Below are 23,624 nucleotides of genomic sequence, written 5' to 3' on the forward strand. Positions count from 1 at the left end.
CTTCTTCAGACTAAATATTCCCTGCTTCTTCTACTGTTCTTCTTGTGATGTGTTTTGGATACCTTCATTGCTTTCATTCCCTCCTATTTGTCAATTTCCCCCTTAAAATGTGGTGGCCAAATGTGGTCAGTCCAACGTGCTCTACAGTGGAATAATTACTTCCCTTGATCTGGATGTTGCACTTCTTCTACAACAAACCTAGATTTATGTTAGCATTTTTGGAGGCCAGATCACACAGTTGGCTCAAGTAAAACCTGATTCTACTCTCCAGAACATTAGCTATGCTTCCCAACATTGTGTCAACCGCAGATTTGACAAGCATGATTTTTACATCTTCATCCAAGCTGTTGATAAAAATGTTGAAAGGGGTCAAAGGCTGATCTTGGAGGAGCACCTCCAAGCCTCCCTGCGAACTGATGTCCCTCCACTAGTTGGTGACATTGTTTCACCAGCTCCAAATCTACCTACCTATCTTAGCAAAACTAACTTGGCAAGAGTCACGCTTTGTGTTTTTGAAATTGGATATTGAATTTATCAGGAGGTAAAATGTCATTCTCTTATCAATGAAGGCAGGTTTTGAACCCGTAATTGGGAAAATGTGAGCTCAGAAAATAATTTCATGTTTGAGTTACTATGTAATGCTTAAAGAAAAAAGTCATCTTCTCTTAACATGAAATGACAATGCTTGCCTACTTGTTTATTTTTTTTTAATGTTTTGAAATTACTCTGGATCTGGGAGGAATTTGCAGGTTTCATGTATGGGGGAGAAAAGGGGTTATTGAAGAAATAGAATATAACTTTAATGAAACTTTTCTGTCTCTGTTGGAGATCACAGAGGTGAAGAGATGTCTTAAAAGTGTTAGTGGGGGAGGGTGTGAGGTATAGACTAGATGGTCTTTTTCAGTCTTTGTCATGATTGTCAGTGTAAATCCCTAAACTTTTTTTTTCGTAAGGGAGTGGGTTCTTAATTTCTTCATACAACATGCTTTACTCTGAAGAATTCAAACCCATTTCTTTGTACTGCAGCATAAATCAGTTTTTCTTAGTTTTCATGGTGGAGATAACAAGTGGTTGTCACCATCATTTGAGCCAAAGTGTTCAGAGACTTGTAGCTCTCTACTTGGCATATTTCTCCAAGATCTCATTTAATATTTTCTTGAAGACTTTGCTTTCTAATCTTCATACCATTTGTTTGTGGCTGCCTTCTTCTTCCTGATCCTCTATTTCTCTAGCCTATAATTTAACAAGTACCTCTACATGAAAAATTCTATTAATTGCGAGCATACCTTCAGATTTCAAGGTGAATGTACAAAAAGTTAGTACTTTCAACAATGATTCTGGAATAGAAGATACATTTTATCATATTGAATGGCTTAGAAATGTTATCTTATAATTTATTCATTCACTCAGCATTTACTGAGCTCCTATTTTATGCCAGACCTTGACCTAGACACTGGAGATAGAGTAGGCATTAGAGTCAGACTAGGTCTCTTCTCTCACTGTGCAGAGGAAGTCCAGATAGGAATTAAATAATAAGAAGCAATTATAAACTTGTGAGAAGTACTATGAAGGAGAGGGAGACAGTGCCCATCTTTGGGGAGGTCAAAGCAAGCTTCGTCACAAGATGCTTTATTTGGGATTTGAAGGTGGAGTCAGGGACAGGGCACTGGTAGCAGAAAACAATCTATTCCAAGGTGCTGCACTAAAACGGAACCTCATCAGCTATGAGAGCAGGAAGATTCCAGAAATGTAGAGTGAGTCACAGAATAAAAGTGAAGGTGGTATGAGGTGAACTGGGAGGTAGGAAATGTTCTTCATGGCATCATAAAAGATGCTGTTAGGATCTTTGAATCTTGGACCTTGAACCTCGGGCCACCACCCAGAAAACCTGGGGGACTGCAGGTAGCAATGTAGTAGGAATTGTGTGTGGTGTGACCAGTTTTGCTTTTTTTTTTTTAAGATTTATTTGTTTATGCATACAAGAGCTGGGGTACAGGCCAGAGATGCAGGGGATGAGAGGATTCAAAAGAGACAGAATGGGGAACAGAACAGGCAGACTGACTGAAATACACTGCTGAGGGGAACAGCGGGCGAGACAGGAGAGGTCTGCTGCGCCATGTGGATTTCTCTCTGGCCTAGGATCGAACTTGTGCTGCAGAGGCTGCAGATTGCTTCATAGTGCCGTGCTTAACCCCTTACGCCACCAGGGAGGCCCCAGTTTTGCTTTTTGAAATGATCACTGTGGCCATAGTATGAGAAAGAGGAGGAAGGGAGATGTTGATGGTTGGGTGCAGGTTAGTAGAAGGAGAGTTGGAAAGACAGAAAGAGATAAAAGAATGCGCAGGTTAAATTTGTAGTACTTGACAATTACATGTAGGAGTGATAGAAAGAAGGTAGGAAGGGTGACTCCAGAAGGTTTTGTACATTTGATATTCTTGTATGTGATTGCAAAGATTCTTATTTAAAAATTAAATTGTACAGCTTTGGTGGAATCATAAATTAGTCAAGCCGTTATGAAAAACTGTGTGGAGGTTTTTCAAAACACTACAAATGGATCTGTCACATGACTTAGCTATTCCAATGCTAGGAATCTACCTAAAGGACACAAAAACATTAGTTGAAAAGGAAACCTGTACTCCTTTATTTATTTCAGCAATATTTACAATAGCTAAGACATGGAAAAAAACCTAAATGTCCCAAAACAGACAAATGGATCAAGAAGATATGGTTTATATATACAATGGAATACTAGTCAGTGATCAAAATATATAAGTTCTTGCCATTTTTGGCAACAAGGATGGAGCTAGAAGGGTTGATGCTAAATGAAATAAATCATAAGGAAAAAGATAAATATCAGATGGTTTCACTTATATGTGTGATACAGAAAAACCAAACCAAGGGTCAAAGACAAACTTTGAAAACTGACTCTAGATATGAGGTATCCTTGAGGGGAAGAGGAGGACACAGGTAGGGAAGAGAGAGGTAAAAACAGGGGTGGGGAAGAGCACAGGGGTATATGGTGATGGGCTGTGGGTGCTTTGGTGGTAGGAGAAATATGGGGAGCACACCTTAGGGGAGAAATCATGTATTGTCCAAAAATTAAATTTAAAAATCAATTAATAAACATAAAACAAATTAAATCATATAGTTTTATTGATAACTTTTGCTAGCACAGCAATGCAGAAAAAATTCTTAAAGGAAAGTCAGAAATCTTTTCTGTGCCTTGCATCTATTACTGATAAAGTAGGTAGCTGTGAGCAATATGAAAAATTTTGTTATCTTTGAGGAGCCAGACAATTGAAAACATAATGCTTGTAAGTGTTAACTTCATCAGCCCTTATTAAGACCTGAGGAAAAAAGCTTGTTAAGGTTCACTTTCAAAAGAAATAACAGGATTAGGTTTATTTTCAGTTTGAGTCTCTAAATTCCTAGATCCTATAAAAAGAACTCAAGTATATACATTTGCTGCTGCCCTAACACAAATCACCATTTCCTTTCATCTTTCTTTAACCAACACAGTATTTTCCCTCATCAGAAAGGCCTTCCAGTATATAGGAGGAGCCTTAGACCCGTGTATATGAGACTATACAAGCCTTTGGGGTCCCACAGCTATACTCACAGTCTGAGCCAGGTGCCCAGTTTCCATCTGGTCTCCTGTCAAACTGTGTGGTCAGGATTTAGAAATCAGAAACCTGGGAAAGGTGCAATGTGATGGACACAACCACCCCAAATACCATATATGTTATCACCATCATGTAACACATAGTGTGGGAAATCCTGTTCTTTGCAGAAGAACTTCAAAGACCCACTTCTGGTTCTCCTGGGCAACATTTATTTTTTTCTTTGCTAACCCCAAAGCGCAGGCAGATATATATTCTTTTCTCTAGTAAATTGCTAGTGATACTCCATTTATTTGTTTCCTTCCATCCTTAGCCCAATGTCCAACTGACCTCTCAAATTGCCCTACCCTACCAGACTGGAGAGCTGTACCTGACTGTTTATAAAGGCCCACTTACTTCCTGTCTTTGCCCTGCACTTTCTTTTTCTTTTCTAGGGTCTGAAATTCATTCTCACATTTCAGCCACATTGTGTGAACCAGCCCTGTTCTGCCTCAGTGTGATTCATCTCTTGTCCCGGTGATTTTCTTTTCTAGGAGAAAACAGCCTTTAAGTCAGCCTTATTTTGCACTTCTTACCTTACTTTTGAATGTTAGACGAAGAAACCTTCATTGAAGTCATCTGAAATAAATCATGATATTTGATCACTTAAGTGACACAGCTGGGTCATTTGTTTCTTCAGTAACTTATTTATGCAACATATGATAACTGAATACCTAGTATACACCACGTGCCGTGGGACAAAATTGTGAACACACTTTATATTCTAGAAGAACCAGCAATGAACAAGTCAAGGGACAAGCCATCATTGTTCTATATTCCATAAAATTGTTAGATGCTGATTTTTTGCAGTGCTTGGTCTCCTGTCTTTGGACCTCAGACACCCCACCATTTATCCCAGTTGTCCATCTTCATCCCCCAGGTCGTTTATCCCTTATGGCTTCATCCATGCTTCATTCCCCATGGTTCATCCCCTATGGCTGCTCAGATTATGATCTGGAAAAGTAGTCATTTCCTGAAAAAATACAGGTCGTTGGACACTCTTTTAGGACTGAAAAAGAAAAACAACCCAGTGTGTTTGTCATTCAAAGCAGGATTCACTATATCAAATATTGTGCACTTACCACAAAAATCATTTCCAGATGTAGTAGATATCACAGCAAGTCAGAAGAGATACTCGCTAAATGCCCCTTGTGTGAACTTCACATCAGGATGGCGACAGAATGCTTAGTGAACTTCAAGGTATTTACCACTTAGTGTGGATAGTTATTTTTCATCTCCCTGTTGCTGTAAGTTGTAACAAGATGAATGGACTCATGACTTGCCAGAGACCATCACTCCCTGTTTAGTTGACAGACTAGATTCTAATTTTGGCCTTTGAGAGCTTGAGAGTAGGAAAAAACACTGACTTTCTTCTGATCTTTCCCCTCTGTCTTCTTGGGCAGACTATCTCCATGCATAGCACAGTTGGTGGGGCCATGGCGGGGCCCGGAGCTCACCAGCTTGGCAGCACCCGGATGCCCAGCCATGACACCAGCGTGGTGATTCAGCAAGCCATGCCGTCACCCCAGTCCAGCTCTGTCATCACACAGGCACCTTCTACCAACCGCCAGATCGGGTAAGAGACCTCCTCGGCTGCCTCTGGGTCCTGGCTGGAGCTCAGGGAATGTTCCGAATTTTCTTCATGTTTTGGTGCTCAGATTGTATGAGAGAGAAGTTGCTTTCCCTGGCTGGCACAATATTGCCTAGAGCTCAGAGTGATGCTTTTGATGGGAGAAAAAAGAGGGAGTATCAGTTTGGTGGGAACTATAGGCTCTGAACTTTGTGAAGAAGAGCAAAGTTCCTTGTTTTTATTTCTTCAAACAAGATTTATGAACTTGAAGATGACAGTGGGAAATGCTGTGGGTGTTACAGAGACCAGAGCATGGTTCTCGAGACAAATGTTCAAGGATGGTGGAGAAAGGTTTCAGCAGCCCAGCCCCCTCCCCTGTCCTAGGAGTGGCTAGGCCCATCATCTATCTCTTTTCTGTGTTTCTGAGGTCCACCTTCACTCTGCTTATTTGTCCCTGCTTTCTTCTTTGTTAAAATAATATCTCCTTGTTAATTCTCCCTTCCTTCTGCATTGGTCCATACTCATTCTGGTGTAAACAAAATAAAGAAAGCAGGTCCTCTTCCTTCATTTATGTGAAAAAGAAAATACTAAGGAATTGCGAAAATTGATAGAAACAAGTTGTCACAATCGCAGACACTCTGTATAATGGATGGAAAGAACTCTCACTGTGGAGTATCATGTAATGACTCTGGTGACTCAGAGTGTGGTCTGAGGACCAGAGGCAGGGGCATTACTCAGGAACTTCTTAGAAGAGCGGAATCTCTGACCCAGCTTCCCTATCTCCAGAATGAGGATGGTGTCTTTTCTCCCACATTTAGAGCAAAGTGAAGCGGAAATAAAAGATTTAAGAGCACTTAAGTTCTTAGGAAGAAAAAGTAATAACTTAAGTCAGAGTGTGATGATAAATTAATATTGTTGGATGCTGAGAATGGGTTTTTCTATGTTCCCAGAATTCTCTGTGTAAATATGAAAGGGAGCTTGCTGTGCTTGGTATATGAATCAGAATTTATATTGAATGTTGAGCTGAATATGGATATGGTAATTTCTTTTAAGAAATTAATAACTGTCCCAGAATTTTTCAGTGTCTTTCCCCCCTTGTTCTAGACTAAGAATGAGCTCTAAAGATGGCACTGAAATATTCCTTTTTAGAATGCTGTCAAAGGGGTACTGTGTCTTTCACATTTTTCAATTTATCAGGATGGATCATGACGTGCAAAGACTCATTTTAATAAATTAGAGCTGGTCACAACAACTCTTGTGAGTTGCCAGTGGGGACATTTTGGTTTCGCTTTCAGAAACAGAAAATTAATCTGGTTATTTGAATGCTTGCCTTTGTGCAAGAAGCTAAGGCTAAATTAGCAAGTGTCTCTGTTAAAGATTTCTTTTCTTTGCAAATGAGTATGGGAGCAAATGTTGCCGCCATTGCAAGCAAGAACCTATAATATACTAAGAGGGTGGGGTGGATCCTAAAAGACAGCATCGAAATCTCAAGGGACTCCTTCATTCTATTGGTTTGGCGTTGGGCAGACAATTCACAGTTAGGCCAGCTAGTTATAATTATTTTTTTTCAAGGGGAAAAACATAAAATGTGCTAGAGTTTACTAGCAGTTTTACAGCATTCCTTTCCCCCTGGAGTTCAGCCTTCCCTGCCCCCATCCCTCCTTACCAACTAACTACCCTCTTGGAGGCCCTTAGTCTTTGGCCATTGTTAGTACAATGCTGGGTTTTGTGAAACAATCTTTTTAGGGTTAGCACTACATTTTCAGATGGGTGTTGACTCTGTCAATAACTCACCCAGCCAGCCCAGGCCTGTGCATTTGGGAGACATTGCTGGGCTGGGTCTCTGCTGGGGTGGGTGGGGATGTTTCTCTGGTGTATGTGACCTCCCGACCCACCCTGTCTTCCCATTTATTCACAATCCTGGGGTGTTGTATGTCTCTCCTGGTGTGTTCTAGGAGATAATTGTCACTTTAGGACTCTGTCTCATTGCCAAGCTTGAGGGAGGCCCTTTCCTTTCTTCAGCTCCTTCCCTGTTGTGCTTACCATGTTGATTCCAACCCACACATCCTGTCATTTCCATTTTCTCCATGTGACCCATCCAAAACCTTGTCCGGATGATCGTGGGGCTCAGCAAGCAGCAACCCAACCCATCTCACCAGTGGATTCAGAATGAAACTCTAGGTGGTAACATTTGGGGATGGTTGACTCTTTTATTTCTCTCGGCAAAGAGGAAATGAGTACTTATTTTAAAACATGAGTTCCCTCTGGAGACTGTGTCTTTAAATGAGCATTTGAAATTGCAGATAGTTTTTTTTTTTTTTTTTGAGGCTGCACAGAACCATATTGTAGTAATATTCTGATTTTTATCACAACCTCAAATATTTAAGTGTCAAAATCTGGCCAAGCCACCTGCAAATGTTTGCCATGGCTACTGGCCAACAAAAACAGCAAACAGCAATGAAAGTCTTCATTCAGGCTCAGCGCTTAAGCTGCATCCAGCCGGAGAGGCTGGGACCCACCTGTGCCCACGCACAGTGCTCTTTTGCTGCAGCCAGTGGGTGTGGTCATGACTGGAACTTTGTGGGTGAGGGGGTCCTCTGTCTCCTGCTCCCCTCTTTTCCTTCCCTTCAACCAGTGCTCCAGTTCTGCTGCCAACCCCTCTTTTGCTCGCTTTTCTAACCCCTTATTTTCATGTTGTATTTGCATGTAGAGGCCTGAATATGCTGGGATTGGTATCGACGTGAGGGACTGAGAAATGGGAATAGTGCTGGTTCCCGGGGAAGATTTGGGGGACAAAGTATATACATTCTCATGAACATTTGATTTTCAGACTTTTTTGAGCAGGGACTGAGCCAAAGCAGACCAAAATAGTTGGATATGCACAACTCCCCAGCAATAGGGTTAAAAGTAGGCAGATAAGTAACAGGGTTACATCTAGTCCACCCCATGTGAACCCCTACCATGGCTTATGCCTCGGTCTGTCCGAGTGGTGCTGTTATCCCAATAGAAACTAGAGGTGAGTATAAATATCCTAAATTGCACTTGTGTGGTTAGGCAGGCTAGAAAAACACACGGCACTGGAGTGTGGGAGGCATCCCCAAACTAGTGACTACTTGTGCTTAGTCAAGCTGGCAGACGCTCTGTCGGGAAGAGTGTCTTTGGCTGATTGATGGTAGCATTTTAGGAGATAAGTTTTCCAGATGGAAAAAGAGGGTGAACCACGAGCTGTGCAGGAGACAAGTGAGACAGAAAACAAGCATGTGTTAAATATATATGAAATCAGTTCAGCCTTGGACCAAATATGTGGGTGATTACAAGCAGTATCTCTACTCCAGTCATTTTTTTTTATTAGATATCATGTAACAGACTCATTAATTCAGGATCAAATCAGCAAAGCCTTTGGCAAATAGTGAATGAGCAGGTAGTGATGGTATAAATTTTCTTTCTTTGTATTTTTAGTCTGTCTTTCTCATTGTCTGTATCTCTCTTCTCATGTGAGACATTTTTGTAGAAGCTAAAAATCAGATGAATAGGTGACTATAATCTCAACAGAGTCTAGCTTTCCTAAAGAATCCTATTTCTCTTTTTTGGAGTAAATGTTTGAAGGTAATTCATGCTTGCTAATTCTTCAGTAGAACAACACAGATAATAAAAATTGTGGAGTTCTATATGAGTGGATATTGACGAGGAGTTTGTAGCAGGTGATGGGAGGCACTGCCAAATGAGTTTTCAAATTTTCTTCCTATATTCAAAATGTCCAGCAAATTTAATTTTCCCTAGGAATTGGGCAAATATATAAGCACATTAGATTGTTAGAGAAACTTATTTGATAGTTAATTATTTACAATGAAGTTGTGATTTGTCTAACTTTAGAAAATACAAATATTCCTGCCAAAGCTGATATTTGGACATGGGAGTTTGGCCCATTGTGAAATGTTATAATTAAGATATCAGGAAACTTGAAAAGATATTCAATAGCATGCGTACATGAAGCCATTTATATGTGAAACTCTTCCTTGATTTCACAGCAGTTTTAATTCTGGTAAACACACGTCTATGGGATGTGTAGCTACTTTTAGCTCTTTGGCCAGGAACTCTGCCTGCATGGGGCTGTAGCTAGATATTATAGGTTGAATATGTAGCTAGAAATTCATAAAATATTACAAAATCAGGTCTTGTTTTATGTAAAAATTAAAAGATGTCAATATTCATCATGAACTGTGTCTTTTCTCATTCTTTCTGTGCTTCTTTCTCTCTTTTTCTCTTTGAAATCCCTCGTACTCTGGGTCATGGGGCCTATGAGGGATATCTCAAAGGATATGACCATGGAAAATAATAATAATAATAACAACAACAACAACAACAATAAATGAATTGGTGGTGCTGCTTGAGGTGTTCATGAAACAAGAATGATAATTGATTTGAGGATTTTTGTGTCAGTGTTGCTCTGGGAAAAAAAGAAGACAGTTCTGCAAAAGACAGAAAGGTACAATTTAAAGAAGATTTAAATAGCAAAGCAATTTTCAGTTTAAGAATGTGTTTGCTTTGTAAATGCATATGCATAGAAATTCATTATTAAGTGTGCCCGTACGCTGCACAAACCAACAAACAGGATGGCGCTGTGGCTGCCCACCACAGGCTAGTGCCCCTGCCACCAGCTCGGCCTCTTCCCACTGGAGGCCGCAAGCCAGCAGATAGTGGGTTGTCACTGGCCACAGTCCTTTGTCAGGACAGCGTGAAGCCCTCTTTGAGTAATTCAGACAGAAGCCATTATTTCCTGCTTTGTGTTTTGCTGCATATCACGGCTATGAACATTGCTTTATTGTTAGAAAGTTGCTGGATCTCTCACAGTCCCGAGAACATTTACGAGGGCCCTTCAGGGGGATGCTTTCTGGGAGGGTTGATGGACTTAACCATATGGCTCCCGTTAAATCCTGTGCAGAGCCCTGAGAAATTACCTCTGACAAGGGGGCCAGAAGCCTTCTACTCACAGAGTTTTATGTGTGGAACGAAACATTAAGTACTGATACTGGAGGAAATATAAGGTTTCTTAACATTCGAAGTTGTAACTCCACATGGTATTGTGTCCATATGAAGGGGACAGAGCCAAAAGCCAGAGCACGTGGCTATGGAGCTGAGGAAGCAGAAAGGACCCTGCTCTCATCCCCAGAGCTGGCTCTTATTTCTGATTCCTCAGGCAAACACTGTGTATCTTAGTGTCTCAGCATATCACCCGGAGCACAGCAAGACCTGTGTGTTGGTCACCTTGGGCTGCTATGATAAAATGCCAAAGATCTGGTGGCTTGAAGAGCAGAAATTTATTTTTTACAGCTTTGGAGGTTGGAATGTCCAAGATCAGGGTGCTGGCAAGGTCTGTTCTTTGTGATGTCCCTTTGCCTGCCCTTGTGACAGCTCACAATCTCACTGAGGTCACCTGACCTCTGTGCATGAAGAAAGGGCAGGCTTGAGAAAGCTCCGGTGTCTTTTCCTTTTCTTACAAAGACACTCAATTCATTATGGTGATCCACTCATAACCTCATCTAAACCTAATTGCCTCTCACAGGCCCCACTTAATATCATCACATGAGGGACTTCACATAAGAATTTGAGGAATACAAATATTTAGTCCATAACAGCTAGTCTATTAAGAGAGAAAATTGGAGTTCACTTCTCAATGATTCAAATTTTTTGTTGGAAAAGTCCTTGATTAACAGGCCAATACTGAAGACAAGAAAGAATGCTAACATTTATCAAACATCTACTATGTTCCAGGCATGGACCTAGCTTTGCAAGTTGTCTCCTACAATTCTCCAATAGTTCAGAGAGGTTGGCATTAGTTACCAGTTTTATTGCTCAAGAAAGAGAAGCAACTCGTCCAAAGTCACCCAGTCTGTGAGATGGGTGGGACTGTTAACAGGGGGCTATTGGACCCCAAAGCACGTGGCTTCTCTGTGCGCCTGCCCATGGATCCCCATGCTGTGGAGGATGCAGTGTGACCAGCTGGGTGAATCATCTACCCATGGGAGTTGACTAATATTCAGAATATCTGGTTACAGTGTGAAGAGCTCCTGTGCTTTCATATACCTGTGGGACAGTCAAGGGCAAAAGTGGTCACACTGAGTGGTCAGCAGCTGCACCAGTCTTTTAGGAGAAATGTGCAGGACATCCCTCGCCCTTAAAGAAGGGAGATAAGGAAGGGGCTGTGTTGAGCATAGAGAGGCAGACATTGTGCCTATGCCTGGGAGGTCTCCTGGCCAAATACCTTATTTATAAGAAAGCAAAAGTCACCGCAAAGAGGTGACTGCCCTTCCTGCAGCCACTTGATTGTTCCACATTTGACTTCTTGGTTTGCAAGAAGACTGCAATCCTGTGCTCACATGAAGACTTGTTTTGATTCTTTCTGTGAATAGGTGACTTTGTCTGTCACTTCCTCTTGGAGGATTTCCTCTCTGGATCTTAGGAGAAAAATCCCTGCTCGCAAAGCTCCAGAAGTTCTATATAAGTGTCTATGTGCATTCCCCCCCCTATTTTTAGAAGAAATAGGTACAGATGAGGGTCTACTTCTAGAACAAATTGCCTGGGATCAGTCTGTTTACTGAAATTCTTAGACACTTATTATTTTGTGCAACATATTGAAAAAATATTCCCAGAAAATAGGAGCTTGCTCAGAGTCAAGCCATCTCAGGGTGAGGGGAATGATAAAAAAGTCTTGCTCACGGGTTCAAAGGTGATGGGTTTAGGATGGTCCAAGCTCTGCCTCTGGACAAGGTTTATGGCCTTGGTCAAGTGTCCAGCTACTGTTCCTTCATCTGTATGTGAAAAGCTTAATAGCTATATACAAAGTCAGTCCCAGTGACAAAATCCTCTTTCAGTGTTTCTTTTCTATCTCACATGTATTTTCTTTTTGAATTTTTGTTTCCACCAGAGGTTGGATTTGGTAGCCCAATAGTTTATCTGAGAACCAGGATGTATTTATGTACTACAAGAAATGAGAACAGAACAGGACTTGGGGATGTTGGGAAGAGGAGGACAGTGTGGCCAACAAGGAGGATCCTAACATGAATTTAGAGAGACCTGACTTTGAGGATAAAGTTCTAGGTGAATAACAACAAATTCATGATTCTTATATAGGGATGAACATGCCCATTTCACAGTTCAGCAAAGCAAGGTGACATTGATAATGGCAAAAACCAGACCTAGACTCAGACTTCCTATACCACACTGTCCCATGGAGCCAAATGAACTTGATGGCCCCAAGTTTTGGTTTCCTTACCTGTAAAATGTGAAGTTACCACTAGAAAATCCTCATAGTCTTACCCATCACTAACAATGAGTCATTCTCATTGTGAGTTTAATTTCGAAAACAACCTGGCAATGTAAATTCTTTGAGGGCTCACAGCGGCATGTGTGGCTATGTATAGTTTCCTGCTTGCACTAATCTCATCAAGAAATTGTTCTGTTATTCTCATTTTGCTAAAAGTGTCTTATTTTTCCATATCTAACTAGAAAACCCTTAAAATAACAGCACCATAGTAAAAGACATAAAGCAAGTTCGATGCAAGAAGCCTGAACAATGATCTTGTCAGACACAACTCTATGGGAAAAGACAGTCCACTGTCTTCTTTTTCAGTATTATTAATTGGGGGTTACTTTGTGGCAGACCTGAAATAAAGGGCTTTGCCTTACATTGATATTTAGTTTCTTTCTATGAGTAAGCTTTGGATAAGGTGCCAAATAATTAAACATTGACGTTTCAGAGTACATATTCCCATAATATAAAGTGCGGTATTAAACTGCACCTTTTTGTTCTCTTCATAGTTCCTCCTTGGGCATTGGTTCACTGGTTCAGTGTTTCCTATTTCCAGGGCCAGAAGTATGGACCTTAGCTGGTTCACTGCTGTAGGGTTAGAGAAAGCACCAGGACTAAGTGTAACCATACCTTGAAGACTGCCAAAATGGTTATGAACTCAGGAAAATGATTAATGTGTCCAGTGGTCTCTAAGGTGAACACACTAGGAAACACGAACCTGTTAAAGCAGAGCTTGTATCCTTTGAAGACTGAGCATATGTTCAAGGAACATGGCTGTGTCCAGTAAGCACTCTGATTGCAGCTTTCATATTCCAAAATACTGTGTCTTTCATAAAGCATAGAGACCTCTTATCTGAACAGATTGATAGATTCTGAGTTAAGAAAGAGAAGGGCTTTTCTCTGAATTATTTACAGATAGTCCACAGTACCCATTGTATATGCCATCTATTCATATAACTGGAAATTTGGGGACTCAAAAGGTGTATTAGACCAAATGGATTTTCTCTACCATCACTATTTATATCCTTTCTAATGAGGATTTAAAGATTATCCAAACTCTGGGCCTCCCCGGTGGTGCAGCGGTTGAGCGCTGGGTTGCGAAGCTGCCCACAGCCTCTGCAGCGCCGGTTCAATCCCCGGCTGCTCCCCGGCCACCAGAAGAGGGTCCCACATGGCACGCAGACCTCTCCTGCCGCCCGCTGCTCCCCTCAGCAGTGTACTTCGGTCCTTCTGCCTGCTCTGCTCCCCCCTCTGGCTCTGGTGGATTCTCTCACCCTCCTGCACTTCTGACTGTACCCAGTGCTTGTATAAATAAACAAATAAAAATAAAATCTTTAAAAAAAAAAAATAAAGATTATCCAAACTCTAAGGATGTTTTCCCTTTGGATGGATGATAACAACATATAAACGTCCCATTTGGTTTTGAATTTTGCATGCCAAGGGAATTGTTGTTATTAAACTTTATGTATAGGTAACACTCTGTTTCAATGGTCAGTGCAGAGCCTGCTCAAGTTCATAGCCTGCTCGAGTTGGCAGTTCCAACTCAACCTCTCATGGGCTTTGGAACTTTGAGCAAGTCCCTTGACCTCTCAGAGTCCTACTTTCCCATCTTATAAAAAAGAAAGACTAAAACTAAACTAAACAGTCTAATGAGTGTTCTCTACCTCTTAAAAACAAATTTGCTTATTTATCATACTTTATGTTCTACCATAGCACTGTCTGGCTGATATGGATGGGGAAGAAGAAATTGCACAAAACAGATATATTCACATTTATCAGGCAACCTACTTGCCAAGTATGTTGTACTTTTGGTAAATATCAACAGAAAATTCCTGTAGAGTAATAAACATTCTTAATGGTACCAGACACATTTAAAAGAACTTGGAGTTTTATAGTTTTCTCCCCTTTGGCAAATTGCATTTTGGCTGGTGAATAGGCTGGTAAAGTCTGTAAAATGAGAGGATCCCTGTGAGTTGGAGGGAGAGAATGTGTTTGGAATGTGTTTAGGTTGTTCTTGCAGGGTTGCAGCTCTTTGCAGAGAACAGATGGCCCTAGTCATCTTTGAAATGCCAGCAAAGACGTCCTGAATAGCCATTTACCTATCATTTGTTGGTTCAGATGTGGTAATTCACAAGTCAACTGCACAGCACTCTGCAGATGATCTCCAATCTATTACTTTCAGTGCATAGAACTCATAAACATTTTCTGAATGAATAATCGTAATGATAACTCCAACAACAAACACCTGTCCCATAGTCACCAAGCCAGTGAACATTATCAAATGCACAATGTAGTTGTCAGAATCTGTGAGGGGCTGGAGGTTATGCATTTGGCGTACATTCAGGGATCACTGCTGGCATGACATTTCCCGACACTTCACCCAACATTTTGCTCAATTTTTTTTTTATCTGAAGAGATAAGCAGTAAAGTGCTAGATGAAAGAGAAATAGAGGCTGCTCATGCTTCAACACTGGTGCATGAGTGGAGTCATATTGATGAACCTGTAAATGGTGAAAATGAAGTCTATTTCTGAAGTCTTTCTGAAGAATTTATAGTTGCATATACCAACTCAAAGCTTCTCTAAGACATTGAGAAAATAAATTTAAAAATAATTCAAATTAAACTCTTCAACTGCCAAAGAACACTAAGAAATTTTAGTGTCTGATTGCATTCATGTAAAAATTATCTGTATATATATGTGGTGTTTGCATAAATGTCATAAAGTTTTGCTTTACTAGAGCATAGTTCAGGGCATTTGATAAGTATATATTCCTATTCAAAACCATTGAATTTTACCAGGTCCTGTCTATAGTTCATATTTAATGGGTTTTTCTAATGTCCTGAATGTCCCTTACAACCTCCCTCTGGCATGACAAGAAACTACACCTCACGTTGGAACCACTTGTAAAGAATTGTCACAGTGATGGACAAGCCTAAGATTAAAAAAGAAAAAAAAGCTCCTATGTGATTCACATTGGTTCCTTCGCCTAATTTTCAGAAGATTGAACCAATTCTTTATTATCTAGAAAATGACCCTTTGGTTGATGGATTGTTTTCAGGGGGAGTTATTTTCTATTTCTCTGACACCTTGACATCATTGGCATGTGGGTGAGATACTTAAGTGCTAATGCTGACTACCCTGGAAGGTGGTGACAGCACAATCCTAGAATGGGGAGTGTCAGCTCAGGTGGTGGTTCCCCTCACTGTAAGAAGAGAAGTGAATATTTCATAGAAATTTGACTGTGGCCCTAATCATGGGTTTGGGACTTAACAAATGAAGGCTTTGCTCTACCAGAAGACTCTGATTTACAGCTGGGGTGGAATGGGACAGTCATGTAGAACCCTGACTTGTCTCCTCCCTCCCTCCTTTCTTCTCATCTGGCTTAGAGATAAATTACATCACATTATTTGTTTCTGCCCTTTGGCCATGGTTCTGGTTAAAAAGTATGAAATGGGAGAAAGTTTAAATGGGAGAAAGTTTAACTGAAAGGAAAATGAGGGGTGTGTGGGGTGTGTGTGAGTGTGTGTGTGTGTGTTTATTACCAGATGTGTGTCAATCCCCCCCTCATTGTGTGGATAGCTACCGTTTATTTGATACAGCTCCGTAGTCAAGCACTACCTTCAAGAAACCAGAGGAGTCAGTCTGTCCAGATCTCATTTGTTAAATGTGTCTGTGTATGTGTGCCTTTGTGTGTGTGGAGAGAGAGACAGAGAGAGAGACAGAGATAGAGACAGAGATTTATAAAAAGAGTGTGTGAAACTGTGCTGCCCCACCGAAGCCACAGACACCCTCCCTTACGTTGGGTCCACCGCATTCCATAATTATTATTGCCATTAGGAATAATTATTATTTGCTTCATTGAGTTGGCAGTTTGGAGCCTGCCTGAGACAGCAGCTTCTCACAGGAGCCCTAGAACACAAAGGACCAAACAATCACCCACAAGTGCTTCAACATGTTTGGACGACATCCTCTTGGTTCCCTTCATTGGGTTTCATGCACATTGAGCTTCAAATTGAATGAAAATTCATCAGATACAAAATCAGCATGAATGAATGCTAACACACAGAAAGCATTTCTGATCAGATGCCGAGTTTTTGGCTTTTCTTGGGTCTGGAGATGAGAGTTCTTTTCATCCTACTTGTTTCTTTAATTAAACAGAAAAATAAATAATATGACAGGTCTTCAGTTACAGGGTAGACCTGAAATATGCAAGAGTGGGAGCAATGCTCAGTGCAAAGGCATCAAGCTTATTAGGAGGCAGAATAGCTACAACTTTAATTGTAGTTTTCCTAATTTGTTTTGCCTCCTTGTACACAAATTCTCCAGAGTACAGATTCACTTCTCTTTGCGTTGCCATTTTGAAATAACTATCTCATAGGTGTCTCACTCTGCTTGGGGAACTCAGGGAGAATGTGGCCAGGCATTTTTGAGCCAGTGGAGTGTTCTCCACAGAAGTTGTGCCTGGTGAAAAGGCCACCGAAATAATAAAGAAGAAAGAACATGACAAATGTTCTTCCAGACATTACTTTTTCCATAAGACATCACCGGTCTCTTGCCCAGGTCTGTACCAGCCTTAGACATGCAGGTGCTTAAAGAGAATCGCACATGTCCGCAAGCATGAGATGTCTGTCCTGTTCCAGAAGTGGGTTGCTGTAGCCAAAGCTGCTCAATCAGGCCCCTACAGAGGCTCCTGAATCTGAATTCTGAAGGGGGGAAAAAAACCAGTTCATTCCACATGTGCGTGCAACACACTGAGTGAGCTTATCTCCACAGTCACTAAATAATCTGTTCTCCATCCTAAAGTCAACTGTGACTCCTAGACAGAGCAAGAAAGACCAGGGTAACCTTTTGGAACACATTGGAGGTGCTATATTTATGCAATAAATATCTTGTGCTGGATTAGGAGTGGAGACAACTGTCTACACACCTTCTTCAGGTGTGTTACCTGGATGGGCTGAGATGCAAGTATCCTGTATCCTGTCCCAGGCCTTAGAAAGGTACTTATTTAATTATTATACTTTGCTAAATGGGTTTCTTGGATGCTTGTCCCTGTACATATAAGAAGCAAATGAGAGTTCCATTGTAGTGATTTTTAGGGATTTGTGGTCCTGGTTGTTATGTATGTAGGAAAATTATACAGAGGAAAAATATTAAAAAAGGAGCATTCCTGCCTTGGTTTTCATAAAAGATGGCAAAATAGTGCTGTGAAGAAAGAGAAATCGAGCACTTGCTTGGTAGTATGAAAATTAAAGGCTGTCCTCAGATGAGAGTTCTTGGGAGTTTAGAAGTGCTGCTTTTCCATTTTTCAATTGTTCTAGGGATTTAAGGTGGGGAAAGGCCAAGAAATAGTCTTCTGCATAGAGTTTAATAAAGATGAAACATTATTTTTTTCATTTTCAATACTAACCTTCTCAAGGAACCACATTTTTACAAAATTGTGTGGACTGCATTGCTGGTGTCAGTCCATTGACAAGTTCCATTTTCAACATTTTTATTCAAAGACCTTTTGTACCAAATCCCCTTTTAGTCTTATGATAAGAAATGATTGCTTTTGAGTTGTTTCCATACAAAGCACCCTTCATGATTTCATAATGATTTCTCTGAAAATCTGGGAGTTTGCTGATGTATCATTATCTTACTGGTTTTGATTATGAGGGTTAGAATTTTCTCCTATTAAATGTTGTCTTTCTATTAATTGAGCATAATTTTAGCTGCTTTTCTATAGTTAAGCCATGAGAAAATCTTGCAAATTTTGTTAATTGTTCCAGAATGATGTATATAGTTAGTTTTATGGAAGCTTCCAAGAAGAACTGGGAACTTTCAGAGCCTACCAGGGTAGTAGATGTCAGACCCTAAGGGAGAGGAGGAAGCTTCATAATCAGGCATAATTGTCCATATGACAACACTGGGGAAATGCTTGTTTTCTCAGTTACACAGACATTTTTTCATTTAAAAAAAAAAGGGCATGTCTGGTATAAGAGATGGACAGATTGACCCCAGCACACTATAGTGTGACATCTGTGGGCATGTTATAAAGATGAATTGGTAGAAGACGGACAACTAGAATCCATTAAACTGGGCTCTGAAGAGCCTGTTCAAGGGCTGCCAAAGATGAGGGATGTAGCAGTCGGTCAGGTGAGCAGGGCACCCCATCTCTCAGGGACTCTCTCATCCCAAGTGGCTCCACATATGTTACCTTAGTTAAGTCTCTATATAAGCATTTATTTGAATAAAGCAAAAAGTTTGCAAATTAGATAATTAGGAACTAGGAAACTGATACATCGTGTCTACACATGATTGTGGACCTATTGTCTCTGCCTATATAAAAGTATGATTAGAAAAATATCTATCACTCCCTTCTCCTTTTATTTAACTGTAACGATGTGGGTATAAAAACATGAAGCTCAAAAAGCTAACTGAAAATAAAAATTGAACAATTCTGGAGAACAGGTATCTTACAGTTGGGACCTGTTTGGTGGGCTTCTTCCAATTCTTGATGTGTGTGGAGAGGGAGCAAAGAGAGCTCCTTCTAGATCAAACAGATCCACCATTAATACCTTCTGAGCAAAAATATTATTAGCGATGCATCTTACTTAGGCTTCAAACCTATACTGCCACAAAAATCCACTTTGGGATATAAGCAGGGGTGAGTGTGGTCTTTCTTTAGCTGTGTGTGCTCGGTTACCTGCTGGATTTGGAGGTGCAAACTTTCTGTTGATGAAGCTGTCTACCCTGTAATTTGCCGAGAATGGAAGATCAGCACTGCACGTAGGTGTGGGGTTGTTCCCCTCAGTCTTTCAGAAGTTTTTTAGCTTCTTAATTATACTTCCTAAACACTGAAGGCAAGAGCTCCAGTCACTGGCTCAAGGAAGGCCAGCCAGGGTGCTGGTGGGTTTTGTTTTCATGTGTGTGCGTGCGTGCGTGCATGCGTGTGTGTGTGTGTATAGCGTGTTTCCTCAGACACTGCGTTTAATCACCAAGACATTTCTTCTAGGTGGTGCCTAATTCCTTTCAGCCTCTCAGCCTGCGGGCTGGGGCTCATTTTCATGACTGATCAGGGTTTTAGCTGCTGCTCTCCTAATACATATTTTTGAAAAAGGAAGTAGCTTATGTGGCAGCACTGTTCTTTGATCTGTTAACTTTTCTTAATTCTTTTTGAAGCATCCTTCTGCCTCCTTCTCTGACTCTGAGTGATTTAAAGGAAAAGTCCTTGATTTTTTTATACTCCAAGAAACCTAATGCTCCAAGAAATCCAATAAAGCCCACCGCCAGAATGATGTTGGGAGGTGAGGGGATATGAGATGACCACCCAGTATGAACGCTTTACCGGGAGGGTGTTAAAAGCAAATAGACATATACCTGGGAAAGGCTCATGGAGTAAGGGGTGCTTGCTGTAGCTTCCTGGGAAGTACAGACTAGATTCACACTTGTGAGAACATTAGAAAATGTTCTGTGTTCAATCAGGTATTTGTTCACTCCTCGGCATAACAGATAGGAAGGATTCTCTTTTCCCTTTTCCCGCTCTTATCTTAGGATCTCATACCTTAGGATCTTTGCATTTTTTGGATGCAGAATGATTCTGAGTTCTCTTTTCCTTAATGGTTTCATCAAATCTCTATGTCACCTTGAGTCCCTTATTATTTTTAATAAACTGGAAAATTGAGGTAACTGCTGTGGTCAAACTGCTGAATTGTTGTGATTTGATGCTTCCAAAGCTCATGCTGTTGGCGGTCTTCATCCTTATTGTTCAAAACTCTAGTTGGGTATGTTCCAAACATGTTTCACTTGAGGATTGAGGAAAGCCCCAGAGTGAACATGGCAGCTGCTCTGGCAGGTGGAGAAGGGGAAGAAGGTCCTTGCAGCAGCTTAGAATTCTGGGAGGGGCCCGGGATGTTCTTTTAATCCTCATAGAATAATAACTGTGAAGAAACTCTGTAGTTAAAGCACAGTAACTGCAATAGGGTGCTTGTCCCCTCCAGCCCCCTGACAGCCCATTGCCTGCCCCAGCTGGGGTCTAATGCTGAACTCTTCACATGGCTTACTGTACCCTCTCAAAGCTTTATAACTTCCAGAAGTAGGGGAGACTTATAAGGGTGAAGGAAGGAGGTCAGGATAATTTAATCACTTTCACCAGCAAGCATTTTTCTTTGGTGGGATAAAGAGAAGTAGAGAACCATCAAGGATCTTAGACTTTGAAATGATGTAATAATTTCCAGCTAAATACAAAACAAGCTTTAATTTAATGATTCTTCTTATAAGTGGTTTATAAACACACTTTGGTAATAATCACATTCTGGCTGGTAGCAACACGTGGGGAGAAACAGGACATCCCAGCGTGGCCTCGGGGTGTGTTTGTCCATCCCACTAAACTGCCTCCTGGCTTGGCATCACTTTACCTACCTGGCAACTGCCTGGCTCAGAGGACTGCCACCTGCAGTGCCCTGCACACCCACTGGCCTTTCTGTGGGCAAAAAGCCAGAGCTGAGGTGGAGAGAGTGGTCTAGCCTGTGCTTCTGGCAGCCAGCCTCTTGCTGTGTGACTGGCCACAATAACGTGAGATCACCTCCAAAGTTACTGTCAAAGGTGGATGATTAAGTCCATGGGATTCTAAATACTTCGGTTACTTTGGCTTCCTTCCAAAAACATACTCGAGGGGACTTAGAGAAAGTATAATGCAAAAAGGTTAAAAATGAAAGGAATAGCTACAGAAGAACAGCAAAGCAGAGTGAGAAGATTCTAAATGAGATTGAAACAGCAGAGATGGTTTGCTGCTAAGGACTTTGGCAATAATTGCTCTCACCTTTTAAGTGAAATGCTGTCTGAGTGTGCCTGTACAGAGCACTTCCGAAAGGAGTCACAGACACTTAGGGGAGAGCTGAAGCTTGTCTTTGGTCCTGCAGGGGATTTTTTGGACACACGGTCAGCATCGCCTAACCACTGATGCTGTGCGTCACTAGCATACTGTTTTGGAACATGTGTTAATGAGCACTGAAAGAGCAGGCCAAAAGTAGCAGGATTCTTTAGGAGTTAACAAAATAAGTTTTGTAAAACTAAGCCATTGTGGAGGTGGACTAGGGGGTGGGGAGTAGGGCAGACTCATATTAAAATCCTGATATAAAGTTCTAAGCAACGAATAAGAGGCTTAAATACATAAAGAGTGAGGCTAAATTTGGACCAATTTCCTGTGAAATCTCTTGTGTAATATTTTCAATTTGTGCTTGTTTAATGTGGTTTATTTTCCTAAGGTTCACGCTATAGGTTTTAAATTCAGCCTTGACTACACACATGTGTCTAGAGGTTATAAAATGAGAGCCAGCTCGGACCAGTCTCCAACTGGATGCCCTTTGGTGGAAAACATTACCTCCTTTCCAATACCTCAAATTTCTTTGCGGGCACTGACTACTTTCCCACTAACTGACTTCCCCAGTAATGTTTAGTTATGTTAGTCAGTGCACCTAAGGATGCTACAAAATCTCTTCACTCCAGATCGGGACTCCAGGGCTATTTTGGGCCAGCCTCCTGACCAAGGATAATTCTATCCTTCTGGTTAAAATAGAGAAATCACCTCGGGGCCGCTAGAGGGCTCTGATTTGCATCACAAAGTTTTAGTTTTGGCCTCCCCTGTCTGGATCACACCTTCTATAGAGTGGGGCCATTTATAGATGGCAGTAATACTGACTTGAATGCAATATATAGGGTTTCTATTGTAAGTCAGCCTGAACAAATTCTGTGGTTCATGACACCTGTATTGTAGCTGCCCAGTGTTTGTCTCTCCTTCTAGACTTCCAATTGTTAAGACAAAGGTTGTGTTTTATTAATTTCTGTATCTCCTACAGCACCCAACACGTTATCTAATCTAGAGAACTGTATCATTAGAGGTGGAGATATATATATATATATATATATATATATATATATATATATATATATGGGTCTAACGGGTGGAAAAGAGACACCATATATATGTGACAGTCCTTTAATTTAAACAGTCACTCTCACATATACATGTTGTGAGGAGACATTATTAGTTGCATGAGTATTTTTATTTCCTTCACCACCTTTAGAGAACGTAGTCATCATTCATTCAGCAAACATTTATCATTATCTGTATTTTTCTAAGAATACACTAGGTTTCCAGGTCTAGGTTGCAAAGCTAAAAAGGATTCTTTACAATTCTAGCTTTCTTTTCCAGCTCTGCTTTTTGGTACAATGTGCCTTCATGTGAAGTCCACATCTTCTCCTTGCTTTGGTTATATTTTCTTGCCTATTCCTTTGACTTTTCTCTCGGCATAAGAAACTTTCTCAAGACTGTGGATATGAGGTAGAAATGGTCAAGGAGTTGTTCTCCAAGTGGCTGTTTTATCTGGAAGGGCAAACATAATTATTGGCTAATGCTGGCTTTCTTCCTAGGGATGTAGTTTTGCTCTTCTTACTTGTCTGCACAGCTTTTTAAATAAGTCAAGTGCATTGTCAGGAAACTTGCAGCCTAGAATTGTGAGACTGACTTTATGGTCATTTGCTCCAAGATTCTATCATGAAAATCTTGAAACATATGGAAAAACTGAAAGAGTTATATGTTCACCATGTCATTTCTACAGTGAACTTTTTGCTATACTGGCTTTGTCATATATTTATATATCTACCCATCCCTCTATTTATTCATCAATCTGTCTTTTTCAATGCAGTTTAAAGTGACAGATTATCTTTACCTCTAACCTCTTCTGCATCTGTATCATTAAATAGAATTTTGAGTTTGCTTATGGTTCTTTTTTTGTTGTTGAAGTTCACAAAGTGTGAAATACACAAATCTTGAGTATGTTTATGGCCACATATAATGTAGGATATCATTTTCCTTTCTAGCCTTTCTCATCAATAACTAATTATGAAGATGAAAAAGAACCTGTAATACTCTAGGATAGCATAGTTAGGTGGTGAGTATTCTCATTACTTTTTTCTCTGCCTGGTGATATCTTTTCTGGTCAGGAAGGAGCCAGGAACAAGAAAAGGAGTGAATGAAGCTTGCCTGTTCAGATCTTCACTTTGCATACAGACTGTAACAACTCCTTCTCCCATCACTGTGTTTAC

At 40.7% G+C, this 23,624-nt stretch overlaps 1 protein-coding gene across 1 annotated transcript in view; it reads left to right on the forward strand.

Annotated features, from left to right (window-relative positions):
• The window catches only part of CREB5 (cAMP responsive element binding protein 5), a gene marked incomplete at its 5' end in the record, with an annotated part of 311,356 nt that overhangs the window by 75,684 nt on the left and 212,048 nt on the right, over positions 1 to 23,624 (forward strand). The window contains one exon of the mRNA XM_084230938.1: positions 5,063 to 5,235. Within this exon, the coding sequence (XP_084087064.1) occupies positions 5,063 to 5,235 (173 nt within the window). The remainder of the gene's footprint in view (positions 1 to 5,062; positions 5,236 to 23,624) is intronic.

Source organism: Talpa europaea (assembly GCF_964194135.1).
Source record: "Talpa europaea genome assembly, chromosome: 3".
In the NCBI taxonomy this organism is placed as follows: domain Eukaryota; kingdom Metazoa; phylum Chordata; class Mammalia; order Eulipotyphla; family Talpidae; genus Talpa; species Talpa europaea.